At 38.4% G+C, this 18,820-nt stretch overlaps 1 protein-coding gene across 13 annotated transcripts in view; it reads left to right on the top strand.

Annotated features, from left to right (window-relative positions):
- The window catches only part of LOC110002867 (pleckstrin homology domain-containing family A member 5), a 75,103-nt gene that overhangs the window by 28,134 nt on the left and 28,149 nt on the right, over window positions 1-18,820 (top strand). For 6 of the 13 annotated variants that reach the window (XM_065957078.1, XM_065957076.1, XM_065957073.1 and 3 more), the window contains exons 4-8: window positions 10,251-10,334; window positions 11,603-11,668; window positions 13,084-13,122; window positions 17,377-17,533; window positions 17,672-17,776. In XM_065957078.1, the coding sequence (XP_065813150.1) occupies window positions 10,251-10,334; window positions 11,603-11,668; window positions 13,084-13,122; window positions 17,377-17,533; window positions 17,672-17,776 (451 nt within the window). Of the gene's footprint in view, window positions 1-2,235; window positions 2,509-10,250; window positions 10,335-11,602; window positions 11,669-13,083; window positions 13,123-17,376; window positions 17,534-17,671; window positions 17,777-18,820 lie in introns of those variants that run through there. The other 7 variants (XM_020658606.3, XM_020658543.3, XM_065957074.1 and 4 more) reach the window with 6 other exon arrangements.

Below are 18,820 nucleotides of genomic sequence, written 5' to 3'. Positions count from 1 at the left end.
TTTGCTCTGACAGTAAAAGTGCTCTCCTTAGAACACTGTTGTGTGATTTGAAGACTGACAGCTAACATTCAGTTATGTTGGATTACAAAATCCTGCTGCAAAACACAGCACATAGTACACAGATGGCTGAACAGCTTGCTTTGACACTTTTTTTTGCGGCTGTTGGAGCACAGGCCCTCATTCGCCTTGGATCAATATTTCATGGATCTGGTCACTAAATATCATATAACATATCCTCCAGTACTCATTATTCCTCCTTGTCTATGTTTTATTTGGGGTGTGGTGTCTGTTCTGTGTCCCAGGTGGTGTTTATATCCCCTGTGATAGCTGAAGGACTGAATACCCCCCTTCTTACATGCTTTGTAATGGAAGCATTGTGCATTATTTATGTATCAGATTTGGTCAAGGGAGTTCACAATAATGGTGGTTGTATCCATAATACCTCTTTACTGTGTTTCAATGCATGACGTTTTTGTAGTTTATGTGTGTGTCAAAACTCAATGACTGTGAGAGCTGCATAAACACTGCAGAAATAATAAAGTATAACTAAAAAGGGAAGCAGGCAGAAAAAAAACAGCCACTAACAGTGTATTGACTTACTGGGTGTCTTCCTGCTTCCATTGACTGCACTCAGCAGGTTGATGAGTGGAGGAGCTGTTTGGCATCTAGGTCTGAGCCGAGGTCATTGTCCGGGCTTTCATGTCTTCAATAGCTGCAGGCTCCCTGCTGAAACTACTTAATATTCAGTTCTTTCGCTCGCTTCATCCTTTTGAAACTAACAAGCTTTAACCAGATAGCAAAGTTCCATTAGCTGGACAAGAATGGACCCTGCACCTGAGATACAGTGTGTGTTTATAAGGCTACAACATTCATAACAAAATGATCACAGATCTTTCTGGATGTTTCAAAATATTTGTAAAGTGAGGCTTTTAAAGCCACAGTTCATTTTTAAATAATGCTCCTTGTCTGGACTTGTTGAAGAATGAGCCGAGGGAGGTGCACCTACCCACATGAGCAAATGCCAGAAATTGCGGAGCGCCTGTCCAAAAATATACTCATATTCAAATAAAACATGTAACAACTTCAAGGATCCCCAGTCTTTCATTTTTGTAATAAAGCCTTAAGCTGTAATGGAGTGTCTCAACTGATTCTAATCAGTTGTACTGAAAAATAAAAATGGAAACTCATTTCAGCCCTAGAAAATAAACAAGACATCAACTTAACCCTCATTATATATCTTAATTATGAGTCAAATTTTGCAATCAAAAGTCATAATTATGAGGACAAATAGTCAAGAACATGAGATACAAAGTCGTAATTATAAAAAACAACACATTACCACCTTAAAAACTAGATGAAAACTTAGCCTTGATACAAAAACAAAATCATAAATAATGACACATTCTTGATACAAAGTTGTACCTTTAGATGAAAAGTTGATATTTAGAGATAAAAGGTTGCAACACTGGTGAAAAAAGTGATCTTTCTGAGATAAAAAGCTATTAATAAGAGATTAAAAGTCGTGGCTATGGGGATATTTCTACGGCGGACATGTGGTAGAGAAAAAGATCAATAAAGTGTGAAAATTAAATTATTTCCGGCCGCCATGGAGGGAAGTGCAGCAGTCGCACGCAGCCTCCGTTCTTCAAAAGCCAACCTCCTCATCTCCCCCTCTTAGAACCAAGCACCGACCCTGGGGGGCCAGAGCCTTCTCCATAGCTGCCCCCTCCCTCTGGAACTCACTCCCCACACACATTCAACACTGCACCGACCCCTCCTACTTTCAAATCACTTATCAAAACCCACCTCTTTAAACAAGCTTTTAATGTATGATTGTGATGTATTTTCTGTTTTCTGTAGTTTACCTTTATTGTTGTTATCTTTATGATTTGTTTGTAATACTGCGATGTCCGTTAGTCTGTCCTTCTGTGCTGTTCTTTATGTTTTAACCATTGTAAAGTGTCTTTGAGTTTTTAAAAGCGCTTATAAATAAAATGCATTATTATTATTATTATTATTATTATTAGTTTTATAGGCTATTAATGTCGACATGACACCATCTCTCTACTGTGACAGTAACTCATAGTGTGTGTTTTCAAACGTTTGCTCGGTGTGTAATTATACTGGGCGGAGGGAAAGACCCACTGGCCACCTTGCCTGCTTTACATCCGGACCGTGACATCATCGCTTCTCGGATTTCAGTGTCTCTACTACGGGCGCACGCGGTGCAGTAGTCGGCGCGAGAGCCTCTGTCCTGTGAGCACAGCAGCAGCAGCAGCAGCAGTAGTATTAGTAGTAGAGGACTGGGCGCACTTCACAACACACGATTGTTCTTCAAAGTAACAAGAAACTCTTCGCATCGTTGCATCAGACATTCACGTTTGGATAAAACGGCTACCTGTTTATCTGTGTGTTGTTGTTTTTTTCCTGGCCCGTCTGACTTCAACGCGATTTTTTTTTTTTTTTTTTTTTTTTTAACTGCGTGGACATTTATGGAAGCTTTTCGTTGTAAGTAAAAGCTGCAGTGTTAATGATTCGTTCGGCATGCATTGCTTGTGGTTGGCTTAACAGGCGATAGTTGAGGTGTGTGGTGTGTTTAAATGTGCTCGTGGTGTCGATTGATGCTAAGTATCAAAGGCGATTTTAGATGCAGCCCCTGAGATTAGCTTCTGTATTGCAGTCATAACGAGCTCCTGCCTGGTCTGTGTGAGTTTCTCTAATGACTTCATGTGCAAATGGCTCTTTTTTACACTGAACACCAACGAAGAAGACCGATACATTTTTATTACAGCATCCCTGTTTTGTCAAGTAAGTTAAAGGCTTCTTTATCTGCTAGAGGAGGCATATTGAGTGATAAAGTCACTAATATATTTTTCTGAAATAATTGTTCTTTTCCTGATAATTCCTATTATGGATGTTTGGGATGGTATGCTATTTTTTTTATACTGGACTTTAACTTTGGAAATTGCAATTTTAGATTTGTATCTATTTCAATTTAAAAGCTCATAATCTGTTAGTCAGTGAAGCTGAGCCCCATGCAGGAGTTTACAGTAACTATACACAACAGTGGAAGCAAACCCCCTGCAGGGAAAATACTTTTTAACTTCCTTTCCCAGTTTCTATTTTGTCTGTGGACTTAATAGAATACCTGTGCAGTGTTATTTTAAAGTAAAATCCATTCTAATGTTTGATTATCTTTGCTTGCATTTGTCAAAACCACACTTTCGTTGCTTCATTATTTGAAGAAGTCATGGAGAGTTGCTGTTTTTCTAACTTACAACTGCAGTCCACTACGTTTTGTTAGAATATATTTTCCATTGCTGGCAGTTCTAAAGTGCACGGTGGTTCTGGATTATCTTTTAAAGCTTTTATCTGCTTTAACCACAGTTGGTTTAGACATAATTAAAGCAATGCCCAGTGTTTCCTGCTGAGACCAAACCATGTCCTCTCTTTAATTATCAACGTAGACCACATCAAATTAAGTTGATCTAATAAGCAATATGTCTTTTATTTTATTTCCTTTTTCCGATCTTGTGGTTTATGACGGAATTTCTGGAAACACACAAGAAGCAGTTGAACCTGTTACTCATGATGATTTTTTTAGGCTTGATTTTGGGGCATCTCTTTTTGTTTGACTGTGGCCTGAGGCCATGTGTAAACATCATCTGTTTGACTGTTACATTATGGCAAATCTGAAGTCCCTTTTGATCCTCCCTTTTTTTATATTTCTGTTGGGGCATAAAGGAGATCAAACACATGGTTTTGTGTTGTAAAGCATGTGTGCAGTGTTGCTATCACAATGACAAATATTAGGATGACACTTGTTAAACCCACAGGCAGAGAAGGAACGGCTGTACTGTCCCAAGTACTTAATCATTAGTCTGTGAGTTAATTCAGTGACCATTGCCTTCAACCTTTAGTGTTTGGAATAGACTTGCAATAATAATCTGTGTTTCAGCAGTGTTTCCTACAGTTCAGTTTGGTGGACTATTGGGAAAGGTCAATAACAAATCTTGGACAGAGCAAATCTATTTGTTGGCTAACCAAATGAATTGTATTGAGGTAAACACAGATTTAATCAAATATCCTGTCAGCTGTAATTAAGATATAAGGATGTTTGGTTTGTAGTCCATATCCAGCACTGGCTGAGCAGACGGCGTCAAAAGGGGGAGGAGGGCGGGGCAGCTTTTGGTTTCAGACTCTGAATCATTACATATAAACCATGAAAATGATTAAATCTGAAGACTTGTATACAATTCTACTTTCAGATAATATACCGGTTCTGATATTAAGTCCTACCATGTTTGGTGTCTGGTATGCACTTTCAGAACTCAGTTCTTCAAGTCATTACAATGTGTTTATGACAGCAGCTATGTGCGTTTCTACATTTTGTGAGGACATTTCAGTCGGGGATAACACTAGCTCATGGTTACAAAGCATTTTGGAAAACATTGTTTTGCATAAACTAATACACATTTGCTTTTGCTTGATTTGCATCTTTAATCCAGTATTTTTTTCAAACAGGAAGCTATTGTTACTTCCCTTGATAATCCTGGAGAAGTCTTAAGTGATATGACATTTTGAATACTCTTAACGCGAAGATGGAAACTTTACATGTGTGGGCAGTGTGTTGTTGGGAATTTTCTCTTTTATAAATAGACCTTTAAGGAACTGAATCTCTGGTCTGTCACAGTTGTGACATGCTGGTCTTTGGTTAAAAGGTCATAACCATGCTTGACAACAATTTGTGAGATTTTCCTCCGTTCTGCATTTTCTCTGCATATGCAAACTTTAACTTGCAATCTTTTTTTTTTAGTCTCCAGAAGGCAGCTTGTTTCCATGGCTCTGAAACCTTCCTGAAATGCACGTTCAGCTGTGTCACCTTGACACACTTTGTAAACAGTCGCAGCTGCTTCCAGGGTGCTGCTAATTGAATTGTTTGTTGAAAAAAAAATCTGATTTGGGACCCGCTTGAGCAGCTGTTTCTGTGTTTAAGTGCAAAGGTCTGAGGTGAAAGTCAAAGCTTCATAGGGACACAGCTGAAGCTCCTTGTTCTTTGGTCAGTAATGATTGTGGTGTGGCGTGGCGTATGTTTTCCCACAACTTTTCCTTAAAGGTTTAAACCCTAATATGTACAGGTATTGCACTTTGGTGATAGCACATTGTTTCATGTTGCTGCACTGCGCTTCATGTGGCCTCTCTAGGACTGCAAAGCCCCATTTTTTTGTCTTTTCTCCTGCTGCCCTCAACATGACCACTCACAAACTGCCTAGTCTGCTTATTCTGCTTAGCTTTTGTGAGGAGGGCTATTCATACCTTCAGTCAATGTCCAAGTGGTATTGAGGAGCTCCACTGGAGCCAAACTTTTTTTGCTAGTTAGTAGCGCTCCCCTGATAATGGGAAAGAGTTAATCAGTACTTGCTGGCCTCGTGCAAAGTTGTGTCCAAGTTCCTTCCTGTTTAATAGGATTAGATTTATGAGCATTACAAGGGAATTAATTATCACTGAATGGTTTGTTTTGGTGATTTGCACTTGTATTTTTTCAAGGAACCAAGAAGTTTTCCTGCTGGACTTTTTAGGCTTCGCTTGTACGTTTTCTTGAAATGTGTCAGTATTAAGGAAGTGTTTGAAAAGGTGTGACCCCTTTTTTAGCAGTCAAGCATTGAGAAACTCTGAACCATCACAGAAAGGTCCCTTTGTTGGAATACAGAATTCACTTTTGTTTATGTAGATATGTTACACGGATAAATAACGGGAGCCAGCCCTAAAATATTTACTTTTAGATAGGTCTTTACTGGTGCATTATCAATTAAATATGTTTGTGAACGTTCCTTGCTTCTGCTACTGTTTTGAGTGTGATTTACGCTTTTAGTGCATGAGTTGTGTGTCATTAGATTATATAGGCAAAAACACTGGATTTCTTGATTGCTTTGACCTGCACTGTACACTTCCATACAACAGGCTTCCCTCTAAGCGGAGGACCTAAGGCAGCTTGAAAGGCATTCGCTTAAAGATAATTAGGGAAAATTTGCTGTGGTACAGTAGTATGTATTTATAGAAGTTGTGAGGATATAGGGGCTGGGCTTTGAGTAAGCGTGAATCTTTTTTTGTAGTAAGTGTCATGACATAACATTTTTGTTATGATACAGCAACACTAATAGTGTAAAGGAAAATCAACAAATGGATGTGATTTTTAACCTAAAAACGTCACTCTGTCACCTTCCAACAAATCCCCTCTGTTTTTACAGTGAAGCAACACTGACCGTGCTGACCACAACGCCTGTAAGAAGTTAAGCTTTAATGATGCAAGTCAACCCAATATTGGCTCCTGAGGGCCTGACAAGTGGCACACCTTTATTTGACATTATTTTAGTCATCAATATCTAATCCAATGTACTTTGAAATAAAAGGTTTAAGGAGTCATGGTTTTAAATGCAGAATCTTTGACAGTGATTTTGATCCTCAACTGTCGAAAAAAAAGTTGTTTTTATTCAAGTTTGAACAATGTTCAGTCTAAAAGATAACATTAACAGGTTTAAATTATATACTGTATATGTTTTCCTCCCCTCTTTAAAAACACATCAAGCAAAGATCTAAATTTCAGATTTGATTTGATTTTCAAGTAAAATTATTACAAAAAGAAGGTCCGTGTGGGGCACCCAAAAACCTGGTGGTAAAACCATATGTTGTCAAAACGCATCAAGACCTTTCCCTTTCTCTGTATAGATCCTTTTTGGAGCCCCTCAGTTGTTTTTGGTTAAACTGTAAAAGAGGAGCAAGGGATCAAAGACCCACCCAGAACAATAAAAGCTAAGCCTGTGGAGTGTTGACCCCCAAAACCTTAAGCTCTTCATTACTGCGGCTCAGTGCTAATTATTGTGGACAGGACAGTCTAAAAAGCAGAACACTGCCAAACCCTCCTCTGGGTGGTCAGCTCTTCCAGCCACTCCTAGCTCTCCACTTATAAACATCTGAGGTCAAAAGGCAAGGAGCCTCCCTGTGCCCTTCAGCCATACCCACCCAATAAACCAACACCTCACTGCGGATAACAAGAAGAAATCCTAAACCTTAAAATGAAAAGCATACAATGTTGTTGTCCTCTCTATTGAAGCAAAAAGTTTTCCATATGTACTTTTTCTATCCCTTGATTTTGTGCCAACCTAATCTTCACTGTAGTGACCACAGACCACATCCTCCACGACATGTGCGACCATAAGTTGGCAAAGATATTTTGAAAAACATATTTGCTCCATTTAAGTCTGAGCTGGAAGCTGTGCAGCTTGTGTTTATCAAAGTTGATGGCGTCTGCCATCAACTTTGATTACATTATCATTCAATAATGTATTCTGAGTGCCATAATGCTGTGTAAGACGAGGCAACCATCCCACATATTCTGTCAATAATTGTTTTGCAATTTGAACCATTCATATTTGCAATCCCTACTGATGCCATGTGGAGGATATAGATTTTAGAAAATGTATGCTACAGCGTGGGATGCCTTCATGCTTTTTACCAGCATTAGAAACTTGTCACTGATATACTAAAGACAACTACTGTATCATTTGAATAAGATGACAAATAGCTGGAAAGTAGTTTCAAATGAGACAACCAATGATTTTCTTTTTTGGTTGTCCAAAAGGAGGAAATGTGAATTGCTGTTTATCATCCCCTCTCTTTTTGCCTTCACACAACCCCACCCATCTTGTTACTTCATAGCCCCCATGTTTTCCACTGAGGTTTAAGAGCACATGTCCTCCCATACCACATGGGTCATGTTAGGCATGTTTAGGACCTTCTCAAATAGCTTCCATCTATAAAGGTATAGCAACTCTTTGATGTCACACACCCCTCTCTTAAAAACACTGACCTTGCACACGTGTCAAACTTTACATCTGCAAAAACTTTCCTAACATCAGGAGGGCTTTTTAGTTTTATAGCTGTTACCCTAAGAACCTTAATCCATATAATTCTATAGTTGATATTTTAGCTAAACGTTTTTGAAAGCTTTTATTCAGTCAATTTGATTTACATCAAACATTTTGTAAACAAGGCTCAGAGTTATGTTGATGTAAAAGCAGGGTATGTTGGGGACGTGGCTATTAAAAAAACCCTCCAAAATCATCACCTCTGGCTTGGAAAAGAAAAAAGATAGCTACTGCCCAATGCTGAACTAAAGGCCTTCAAAATGTTAGTTCACAAACCATGTTTGACACCACTGTAGCTGTAACCACATAATAAAGACCAAGTAGGACCAGTCACTATTTTGATTGAAGATATAGTGTTATCAACTTGTAGCCTTGGTTTAGTCGACTAACAAGTTGAGGTATGGACCTTCAAGTCCTAACTCTAGGGGGGAGAACTGGTTTTGTTAAATCTTTTCTTTGACTTTCTTTTTTAACCTTGTCATTTGTTATTGGGCCCTTAATGTGCTGAACCATCATTTGAGGTCATTGGGATTTAACTACGGTACATGGATAAACCAATCCAAAACACTGAACGTAAACCAGCGGAAAACTGTACGGATTGGTTGAGTGGATGTTGACTCCCAGTGGAAACGGCAAAATTATATCCCGTTCTTTATTAGACATACCGGTAGTTGACAAAGCAGCTGCAACATTTTATTAAGTAATTAACTTTGTGCAACTACCTTTAGCAACATTACACATACACATCATGGTATGTGCAGCCAATGGCCAATGCTAATGAATAGGTCGACAACATGCTAATATATATTTTGACTTGTTTTCTTTTTAGCCTAAGCTGAAGTACCACATAAAAGACAACTTTTGGAGCATTCTTTTTGCCACTATTTTCCAAAAGATCAAGTGTATCAAAGCTAAAAGATTCTCAACTGGTTGATACAATATCCATTCAACTGTTCAGTCGACATCATTCTTTTATTCCTTTTTTTTTGCACATAAATATCTAAACTTTATCTCTTCTTTTAAATCCGCAGCCAACATAAGTTTAGAACAGTATAGGCATGTGCGAAGGGAAAAACCAAAGAAAAATGGTGCCGCTGGTCTGCCCCACGACCGCACAGATTGCTCTGCTGCCAACAGTGCCTCCAGTAATTACAGACCAGAGCTGTGGGGACTGTTGCTCTACAGGCTAAACTGAAACTAAACCTCCTATTTCATGCTTGGTATTTGCTCTTTTCAGTACATGAGTACCCCATGTTTAAAACTGTTATTTCTGGGCTGTAGCTTGACTCTCTTCTGTTCATAGTGAAGCCTGACTGAGTTGAAATATAGAATGACTGCCCAGCATGTAAATCCAGTTGTAGCTTTGACAATTGTTGTTGACTCTTTAGCTATTCTCTTTACTCCCATTAACTCATTATTAACTTATTATTATTATTATTAGCTATTAACCCATTGTCTCAATCCATTCTGTTGTCAATATATATATTGTATTAATACTATGAAAACATACTCCCTACATAGTACACATACCTGACACGCTAACAGTATAATCAAATAAGAATTGATTATACATCTTATACTTGCACATTATGACAAAGGAAACTGAGAAAGTTGGATTTTGAATGGATTTGGCAGTCCAGTAACTTTTCCAGCTTTACTGTTGAAGCAGACACTTTTTTTCAAACAGTGCAACAGTAGGTGGGGGCCGTTCTTACTAGATAAGTTTTCAGCAGGCCCCTGGCAAATCAGATCACACACACACCACTGACCAGGCTCCATATTACTGGAAAGCTGCTGTTAATTGGAAAGGCTGCAGTTAGTCTGTGTGGTCTAAATGCTGTAGTGCACTAATTATGTTAGCATGGAAGTGACTGTGGGCAGATGGGATCTTCTGTATTTCTGCTGTTAGAATGTGTGTGTATGATGACCTTGAAGCTGGCTGGAGTGAGTATATTTTGGTCCTTTGTTTCTTTTTTGGTGCATGTTTTGGCTGTGTCATGGATTTTTCTGCGTGGTCGGAGGCAATAATTGCAATGTGTTTTCATGGGCTGTAGCTATTTATTTATTTTTACCAAAAGCTTTATATTTTTGTTTTTAACTGAATTTATATGCAGCATGAGTGGTTGTTCTGGTATCACTCTGTCAGAAACATTACTTGCTCATCCATTTCACTGTTTAGACAAAGAGTTCAACCCTTAACAGCTGGATTTCTTAGTAATGATGCTTGACCTTTCAGGACAAATAGCACGGCTGTACTCCTGAAATGTATACAAGTGTTTTCTAACATTCATCACTTTTTTTTGTCACCCTTTCTTTTCTCAATAGTCATAATGAGCGGAAGGTGACCTGTAAGCATCCTGTCTCCAGCTTACCCTCCCAAGACAACTGCATCTTTGTCGTCAACGAACAGTAAGTCTCTTGTTTTTACGTAAAGAATGCCACTGGGTTGCATATTTGAGCGCTGTTGCAACTCCTGATGTGAAGACAACATTGCACAAGTCTGCGCCTGCCACCCTCTATTTGAGGATCTTCCCACTCAGTTCAGAGCCTCTTCGATGCTGTGCTTCATCCAATTCTTGTGAACAAAGGCTGAGATAAACTTGAGATAAAAGGCTGCATTATATCACAAAGAAGGAATACAATGGTTTATATGCGTCCCTTGATTTGACCTGCACAAGAGTTCATGGCCTTTTGAGTTGTTGATGTTTCCCCTAATGTCCATGTGATCATCAACACTGCTTTTTAGCACAGCGGTCATCACATGTCTGCCCATATGACTGCAGACTGAGGCCACTCAACTTTCACTTTTAAGGAGAACAACTATTTTTATCTGTCGGACTTAATTTAGTCTGACTTGTTGGGTGAGGAGACCAAGGACAGATGCCGATGTAAAACATTAGCCTTTTCGGCAGCTTCCCACTCGAATTAACTTCTATGTCCCAGTCTGTGAGTGTACTAAATATACATGTATTATACTGTTTGCAACACAACCCACATCCTGACACTAGCCTCACATTTCAATTTCCTACCCAGACGTCTTAGTCTAATGTTATGCAACATGTTTCGGCTCCACTCTGTTTCTCATACCCCTCAGAAACTCCTGTCTTAGCAGATTCCTCGTATGTTGTTACACTGGAGTCCCACCATCACAACTGGTGTCAATTATTTTATTGAGCAATGAATGCTAATTGAAATATGTTCTGTTTCAAGGCATGACATTTCACTCCCCTGTGGGAAATTGTGGCCAAGTCCAAAGGAAAGATGAATTCCCTGACGAAACCAGCATGAGCATATTTTTTTTCGATACGTGGCTTGAAAATGAAAGCTATGTTTTCACTAGAAAATGAAAAAAATGACTTACTTTTTGTCTTACCAAATTCATATGAGCTGCTTTTTGTGAGGATGGAAATATTCAAACAGGGGTTGTGAAGGAGCATGTTGTGCCAGATATGTCACACTGCACTCTCTGAACACATTCCTCCACTTGCTGTGTTTTTCTCACATCTCTGCTGTTTTTCATGCTGAGGGGCACAACACGCTGCTGCAGTATGATAACTAATTAAGCAATTAGAAAAATCAACTATCATATCTTCTAGAGGTCAACTTTGAGATGGCAACATCAACGTGATAAAAAACTTCTTTACGACTAGATGTTATTATTACTTTTTTTTTTACAGTGCTGTTTCATCCAACAGTTGGCTCTCTTTTACCAAAAGTAATGATCAGGAAAATCTTCACCCTGGGTAAGTAATAACAGGCAAAGACGGATTTAAGATGGCACAGGGATAAAGAAGCCAGGCTGAAAATCACTGCCTAATCTGATCTGTACTTTAAGTAAATCCTAATCACAAAATTTAATTTACATTCACTATTATGAGTTTAAGAAAGAGTCAAGTAGATCAAATAAACATATATCTATTATAGGTTACTCAAAATTAAAAAAAAACAAGTTGGCTGAAAAAGGAATTGTGACTTATTAAGATGATAAAAATCTAGATTTGTTTTAAGTTAACAGATTCAAAAGGACAACTCCTGTTCTACTATGAGACTGCATTTGAATCTATGTTTAGGAGAACCTCATAATCATGATGTGTTACATTTTTTTTACACGTCCGTGATGAATGTGGGATTGTCAGCAGTGGAGGCATCCTCAGCTAAACATACCCAACACCTTATACAACTGTCTGTCATACTTAGATTCTCAAGTATGCTGTGATTTAAGTTACTGCTTGAGTCATTGCTTAGTCCTGTCTTGGAAAAGGGGCTTCACAGTTCACAGTGAATGTCAGCTTCAGGATTCTGCTCTCATAGGATTGCATGTCTGTGCTTTATTTTTTTATTTTTTTGACTCCACGTGTCATGTGCAAGCTGACAGGGAACAGTTTTTTAATTTACATGCAAGACTGTTAAACATAAACTGACCATGTCTGCTATAAGAAAACGTCATAGATTGTGATGTTCAATGGTGTTTGGAAGACTTTAACATTGCAGATTACATCATTGTAGCTTTACCTTTGATATTCCTGGAAGTATATAAGACCAGCACAGTGTAAACAATAAACAAGCATACATAATGGTAATGTTGGAATCTTTTTGTTCTAAAATGACAAAGTATCTTCACCTGTACAACAACTTATTTATGTTGCTACTGCTCTTTCGTTTCGTCAAAAGATTCTCAGTTAAGATCCCAGAATGTTTTATCAGTGCAGGTTGGCACTCGCTGAAAGACAGCAAAGCAGAATGATACAACAGTTAGTCATAGCAGTTCACTTTACAAACACAATGTTGTACATGTGTTGCCAAATAGCGCTAATACCAAATAACTTCTTTTCAAGATTTTCTTGGTGATTTTTAAATGTATTAATTGATAGATTTTTTGAGATGTAAAACATTTAAGATATTTTTGAAGTTGAGGTTGCTATGAGTTCTAGTTGAAGCTGCTGAGTGAATAGTGTCACCAACATGAGGTGTTTTGTTAAATTTTAAATAGATTTTTTTAAACTTGATGTTGGCTCATCAAACAGTAAGCCACTTAAAAAAATATTTTGGAAAAGAAACGTAGTTGTTGGTCATATGTACATGAAACTACTGTAACATATTTGGTCAACATCTGATTTAACTTTAAACTCTACAATCTTATCTTTCCTCTGCTTTGTAGTGTGAATTGTGGAAAATTGTGTCATCCAGCATTTAGCAGGTAAACACTTGTAAGGTGCAAATGGATTACTTTGTTATCCACATTTTTCTATGTAAAACGCCTGAACATGTGTGTCTGTCTATAACCCTTGTTGTCCACACTAACCACAGACTGTTGGTTGTTGGAATGATGTTTTGCCTGATGACCTTTTATTGCATTTACATTCCAAAGTCCTGTAAGGTTATTTTTCTTGTCTGAACCATTTATTGTGTGCATCTTTAACTCCGAGAACAAGAGAGTCATTACTCACTTTTTCCTCAGCTGAAGGTCAAGCTACTGTGTTGGTAAAAACTGAGTTTTGGACAGATCTCTTAATCACTGCAATTCATTCCACTTTGTGTTACCTTATTGTTTTCCTAAAAAGCACTGAATCTGCCCTTTTGTTTGATTGCAGCACCCTGACATAAGGTTTCTTATAATTGGCCCAAAAGCCTAGAAAGTATGATCACAGGTCACTTTTTGATACACTGCGAGGAAATGTCATCTTTAAAAAGTTGTTTATTTTCCGTATAGGCTTTATGTGGATGTATAGGCTAGATAAACACAGGTAAGAGTCCTGATTACAACAACCAATATCATAAGAATTTTAGTATCAACAAACTGGCAAAACATATGAAAAGCTTAAACATACAGAAGATAATGATCAGAATCAGCTTTATTGGCCAGGTATGCTTAAACACACAATGAATTTTACTTTGGTAAACTGTGCTCTCTTTGTACAAAGCTATACAATTAAATATCAACAATAAAAAACAAATCTTTTGAATGTTTTTTTTCTGAATCAAAAGTAATGCTCTTTGGCGCTGGCCCAGTGGTCACAATGGTGGGGCTAGTGACCTTGAACACTGGACATAGTTACACGAGTGAAAGTAGTTTGGTTTAGTGTGTTGGTATCTGTTGAACGCTGATTTATCTCTGTGATCTGCTACATCTGAGCTCACTGTATACACTCTTTTCTTGAACTGTGTACGTCTGCCTTTTCTCCTTTTTGTTTGTTCATTAAAGAGAAAATATCAGGTTCAGCACCAAACAAAAGTGTTTGAAAGCACCCTTATTTCTTTAGAAATGCTGTGTGGTCATTTTAAAAATGCACCCTCAGCCGCTCAGTTCAGTGTTCCCCCCCCCCCAGTGTGCTTAGAGCACCAAGCCTCAGTGGCAGTATAATCCCTCCTCACTCTTTTTGCACACACAGACCCACACCTGCATTCATACAATCTGTGTAGGACCAGGAAGGGATGTGATACAATCATATATATGGCTTAGTCCTTCTATGTGAAACTGATTAAAGGGATTTGTCGTATGTTACCACAGCTGTTACAGCAGCATTATAGTACGGTACGTGTACTCTATATAGATTTGGGAAGCAAATTAATATTACATTTTTTGTGTTAAAACGTTAATATTGTATCCGAAATTCTTCAAATGATTCTAAAGACTTTCAGATACTATCATGAAAACTAAGAAAAGTGCTTTTAATTGAATAGAATTTCAGGAATGTTGTGTTTACTTTGGGAATCAAGTCAAATTCTACTGACTTAACATTGCAGTTTTGAGGGTTGCACTTTCATGTCATGGATGTGATAAACTTCTGAGTAAATCCATGCGTGTCACAGTGTGGTGTTGGCATGTTCTCTCTGTGTATCTCTGTACGTTCCTCTTGGTGCACCAGCCTCCTCCAGACCAAAGGCATGTAGACTATGTGGGATCAAATGAACACCATAAATTATCCCTGGGTGTCAGAGTGAGTGTGTCTGCCCGTGGACATCCCACATGTCCATTGTGTTTCTTTGCAGGTGGAGGCCTGTGTAACAGCAATTCAGTTAGGAAGTGTAAATGCATGTTCTGTAAATCTTCACTGTACCACCTGCATATAAAAAAAGAAACTACTCAGCCAAATTTGTTCTAAACTTTACTCCCTTTACTTACTCAGCTATTCCGATAGTTGTAGCCTCTAAATTTCTGCTTTCAGATATATTGAATTGTTGACATGGATCTTGTTATAGCTCTGGTATTTTTATTGAATTTCTACTTGGTCTGAACAATACAGTTTATATCATGTCCACATTGGGATGGTATTTTTGGAGAACAGTACACCATTTAAAAAAAAAAAAAAAAGTAGAATGATACCTAACACAACATGTAATGGAAATGAAAAGGGACAGAGTCCACGTGGATTCAGACTCTGATATATTACAGCATACTCCAAGCTTGGGCACAGTTTCATCTTCAAACATGGATAAAAGCATTTGTTACTTTCTACAGTGTGTGTGATTTGTAATTACTGTATATGGTCGAGGAGTTAATTTTTTGGAAGAAATTTGGAGTGTGGCATTAAAGCAAACCAACACAGGAGTGTGAAAACGAATGATAAAATGATAAGCCTGTTAGGCAGCCACTATTGGGGCACCGGTAGCCTCGCGGTTAGTGCGTGTGCCACATGCTGATGTCCTTCAAGTGGGCGGCCCAGGTTCTAAATCCGACCCGAGTCTCCTCCCCAGACTAAAACTAAAGCTTTTGTCAAAACAGTGTTGATGACCTTTGTCAGCTTTAAGATTAATCTGTTTAAGACACTGTGCATGAGGGCCGTAATGTAGCATCATATCTGCTGTTGTGTTTATTTTCCTGCAGTCAGAGGCCAGCTCAGACACTTAATGAGCTAGTTTGACCCACTCATTACTGTTAAATATTCCTGCATACAGATCAGTCATTAGTCCCAGACAAATTAACAACAAAGCCTAAACATGTACACAAACATGGATACACACACACAAGCACAATTGCAGTTCAGAGCCTGGAAATGGTCGGTTGACCATCAAATAGAAAGGCATCACTCTTACAGCAAAGTCATTCCCCTCCTTGAGCCCTCTGTTTGACTCAGCATTGATTACAGTTGGTTAATGAATTCTTCTGACTCTGAAGATGCTGACAATCTTCTTGCTCCATTTTGGGAGTGATTATATTTTGCAGAAGAAGGCATTTCTTTTTAGAAATTACTCATCATTCTTCAGAAGCTATTTCAGAACAAGGAGTTGATAACTATGTGCTTTTCAACCCGAGAGAACATTAGTCACCCACTCGTCCACACAATCACTCATTGATGGTGTTTCCAGGAATGTGTCCCTTCTACCCAGAACTTCCTTTTATAATCTGACACTTAAGACAACCAGTGAACAATGTTACAAGAAGAATTCAGTTTCCTGCAAATAAATGCTCTTAATCACTTACTGATCTAGCAGCCATAAGATTTCAGGTACATAACAACAATGCTGCTGCTAATTGCAATTATGCCTTACCTTGAAACAAACTATATATTGTGTCTTCTAACAACACATCAGTCTGTGATTGTTGTTGTTTGTCTTTTATTTTTATTTAAAGTGTCTGCAGATCATATCAGATCTGTCTATATGCTGCATGGGAATCCTGTGATTGTTTCCTAATCTTGCTAATGCTAATGTTGTCCTGCTCATGGTCCCCTTTTGTCTTGTCTTGGTGTATAACAGATTTTTCTGGTGGTGTTGATGGAAGGAAAGTACACATAGAGATAATTAATGGAGTGGTTTTAGTCCCAACCTAATCTAATAAATTACCGTACTAATTTATGGTGAATGGACCCAACCAATATGAAATGTAAAAATGAATGTATCATTGATCAAATAGGCAGGTTAGATAGGGGAGTTTGCAGAGCAGCGTTGGCAGTATCTGTCCTTATTCAGTGACCCGAAACCAATGCATCAGAGAGATAACAGTTTTTTTCGCCGCTGCAGTATTTCTGCTCTACTCTGGTTTTTCTGCCATGCTCCCTGAAGACGACAGCTTTGTTCCCTTTCTAAAGAATGTAGGACATCTCCATAGGCCAGAGACAACTAATTTCACAAGGTGCTCTGTCCTATGGCCAGTGCATTGAATTTGCTATGCTTTCAACTTTTGCTTTAAAAACTTGAGCCTTTTATAGTCATTCTGGCCTGATTCACTGCTGCATTTCAGTATGTCAGGCAGACTTTGCCGACCATTTAAAGCTGTTAGAGTAGGGTGAATGTATCTGCAGTGACAGGGTGGGATTAATTGGCTTGATTCATAGGCCCATGTTGAGATCTCATTATATGAGTTTGAACTTCAGAGGAATGACAGACAAAAAAGTCTGCTTCCTCCTTTTCTCTTTCTTTTATTGAGGTCATAAGACAAAGATCAGCAGTTTTTATTTCTGACTGATGATTTTTCTAAATGCTCTTGGCATGCTTTGTGTCTTTCCTTTAGATCTGCCCCCAAAGTGTTGGCGAATGAAAAAAAGGAACGGCCAATGAGCACCATGAATGAGGCCTCCAACTACACAGGCGTCTCAGACTACGCCGCCAACCCCAGCAGCCCAGCAGGACGAGTGAGTGACACACGTGAAGATGGGATTATCACGCATGTCAGTAAAGTTATGAAAATAATGAAGAACCAAAATGAATCATGTTTTCATGTCATGAGAAGTTTGAGAAAAGTCTAGAAAGATGTGTTTTGAGGATTTAGCTCAGCTTGCTTTTCTTCCTTCATACTGTAACTATAGCCCTCAAGACCTCCTAAAAAAGTTCACAACTTTGGAAAGAGATCCAACTCCATAAGGAGGAACCCCAGCGCCCCGGTCATCAAGAGGAACTGGCTTTATAAACAGGTGAGGAAAATGATATCTGCATGTAAAACTTCTCATTTAGTCTGATATATCATTCTCAGAGAAGGAGAGAAAGAAACTTTGCATCATTCTTTAACATTTTAACAGTTTGGCTTGTGGACAGTATGTCAGGCAAAATGTCTCAAACGTTTGCTTATTGCCATCTCATCTCAATACTAGACTTTTCATGTATCACCATCTTCAAGTCATCTTCTGACCAGTTTTAGAGCTGAACCCATTGAATTCTCACTGCACTCACTTCAACAATAGTTAGCATGCTCACACATTTAACTAAGATGACCATAATATTGAACATTATACCCACAGAACACGGGGATGTTAGCATAGTCATTTCTAACTGGTTAGTACTCTGACATTTTCACTTGGTGGTACTTACACTCACATATAAGAACCAGGTCAAAGAATCGGTGGCATTGCAGTATCTTACAAACATCAACCAAATAAAACCTACTTTATTTATATGTCGTTTGTCATTAGCTTAAAAACCCACATGTGTACTAAACATAATCATATTAGTTTAAAGTATGGTTGCATTTATTTCTTTGTTTATTTTGTAATGCATTTGTACAATGATGTATTGTAAAATAAGCTTATAAGCGGAGGCATTGTGCATGAAAAAAATATTATGACTTTTATTATTACTATGATTTTCCACCGTCTTAAACATGTGTGTTTATATCTCCCACTCCCTGTATGATTTGCTACAACTGTTCTAAGATAAGCACAGAGGAAGCTTTTTGATGTCTTCCAGGATCTGAACATGTCTTCAGTGTTGTTGCTCAGCCAGTCATCCAGAGCAGCCACTGTTTAAATACCAATCCCTCATCACAGCTCCTTGGTTACTTACAGGAGGGTGAGAAGGGGCTGCTCTTGGTCAGAAAGGACCCTCTCATGCTTTTTAAGTGGGAGACTCATTTAGTTTTGATCGCAGCCTCCTGGTGCAGCTTTGTTGACACACGATGGCTTCCTTTGGTACAGCTGCCAGCTGCTATTTCTTTGGGGACCTCAATCAGGGTGACGTAGATC

This window comes from Labrus bergylta, chromosome 7 (assembly GCF_963930695.1).
Source record: "Labrus bergylta chromosome 7, fLabBer1.1, whole genome shotgun sequence".
Lineage (NCBI taxonomy): Eukaryota > Metazoa > Chordata > Actinopteri > Labriformes > Labridae > Labrus > Labrus bergylta.
The sequence above is the reverse complement of the archived record's forward strand: the minus strand, read 5'-3'. Positions and strand labels throughout refer to the sequence as shown.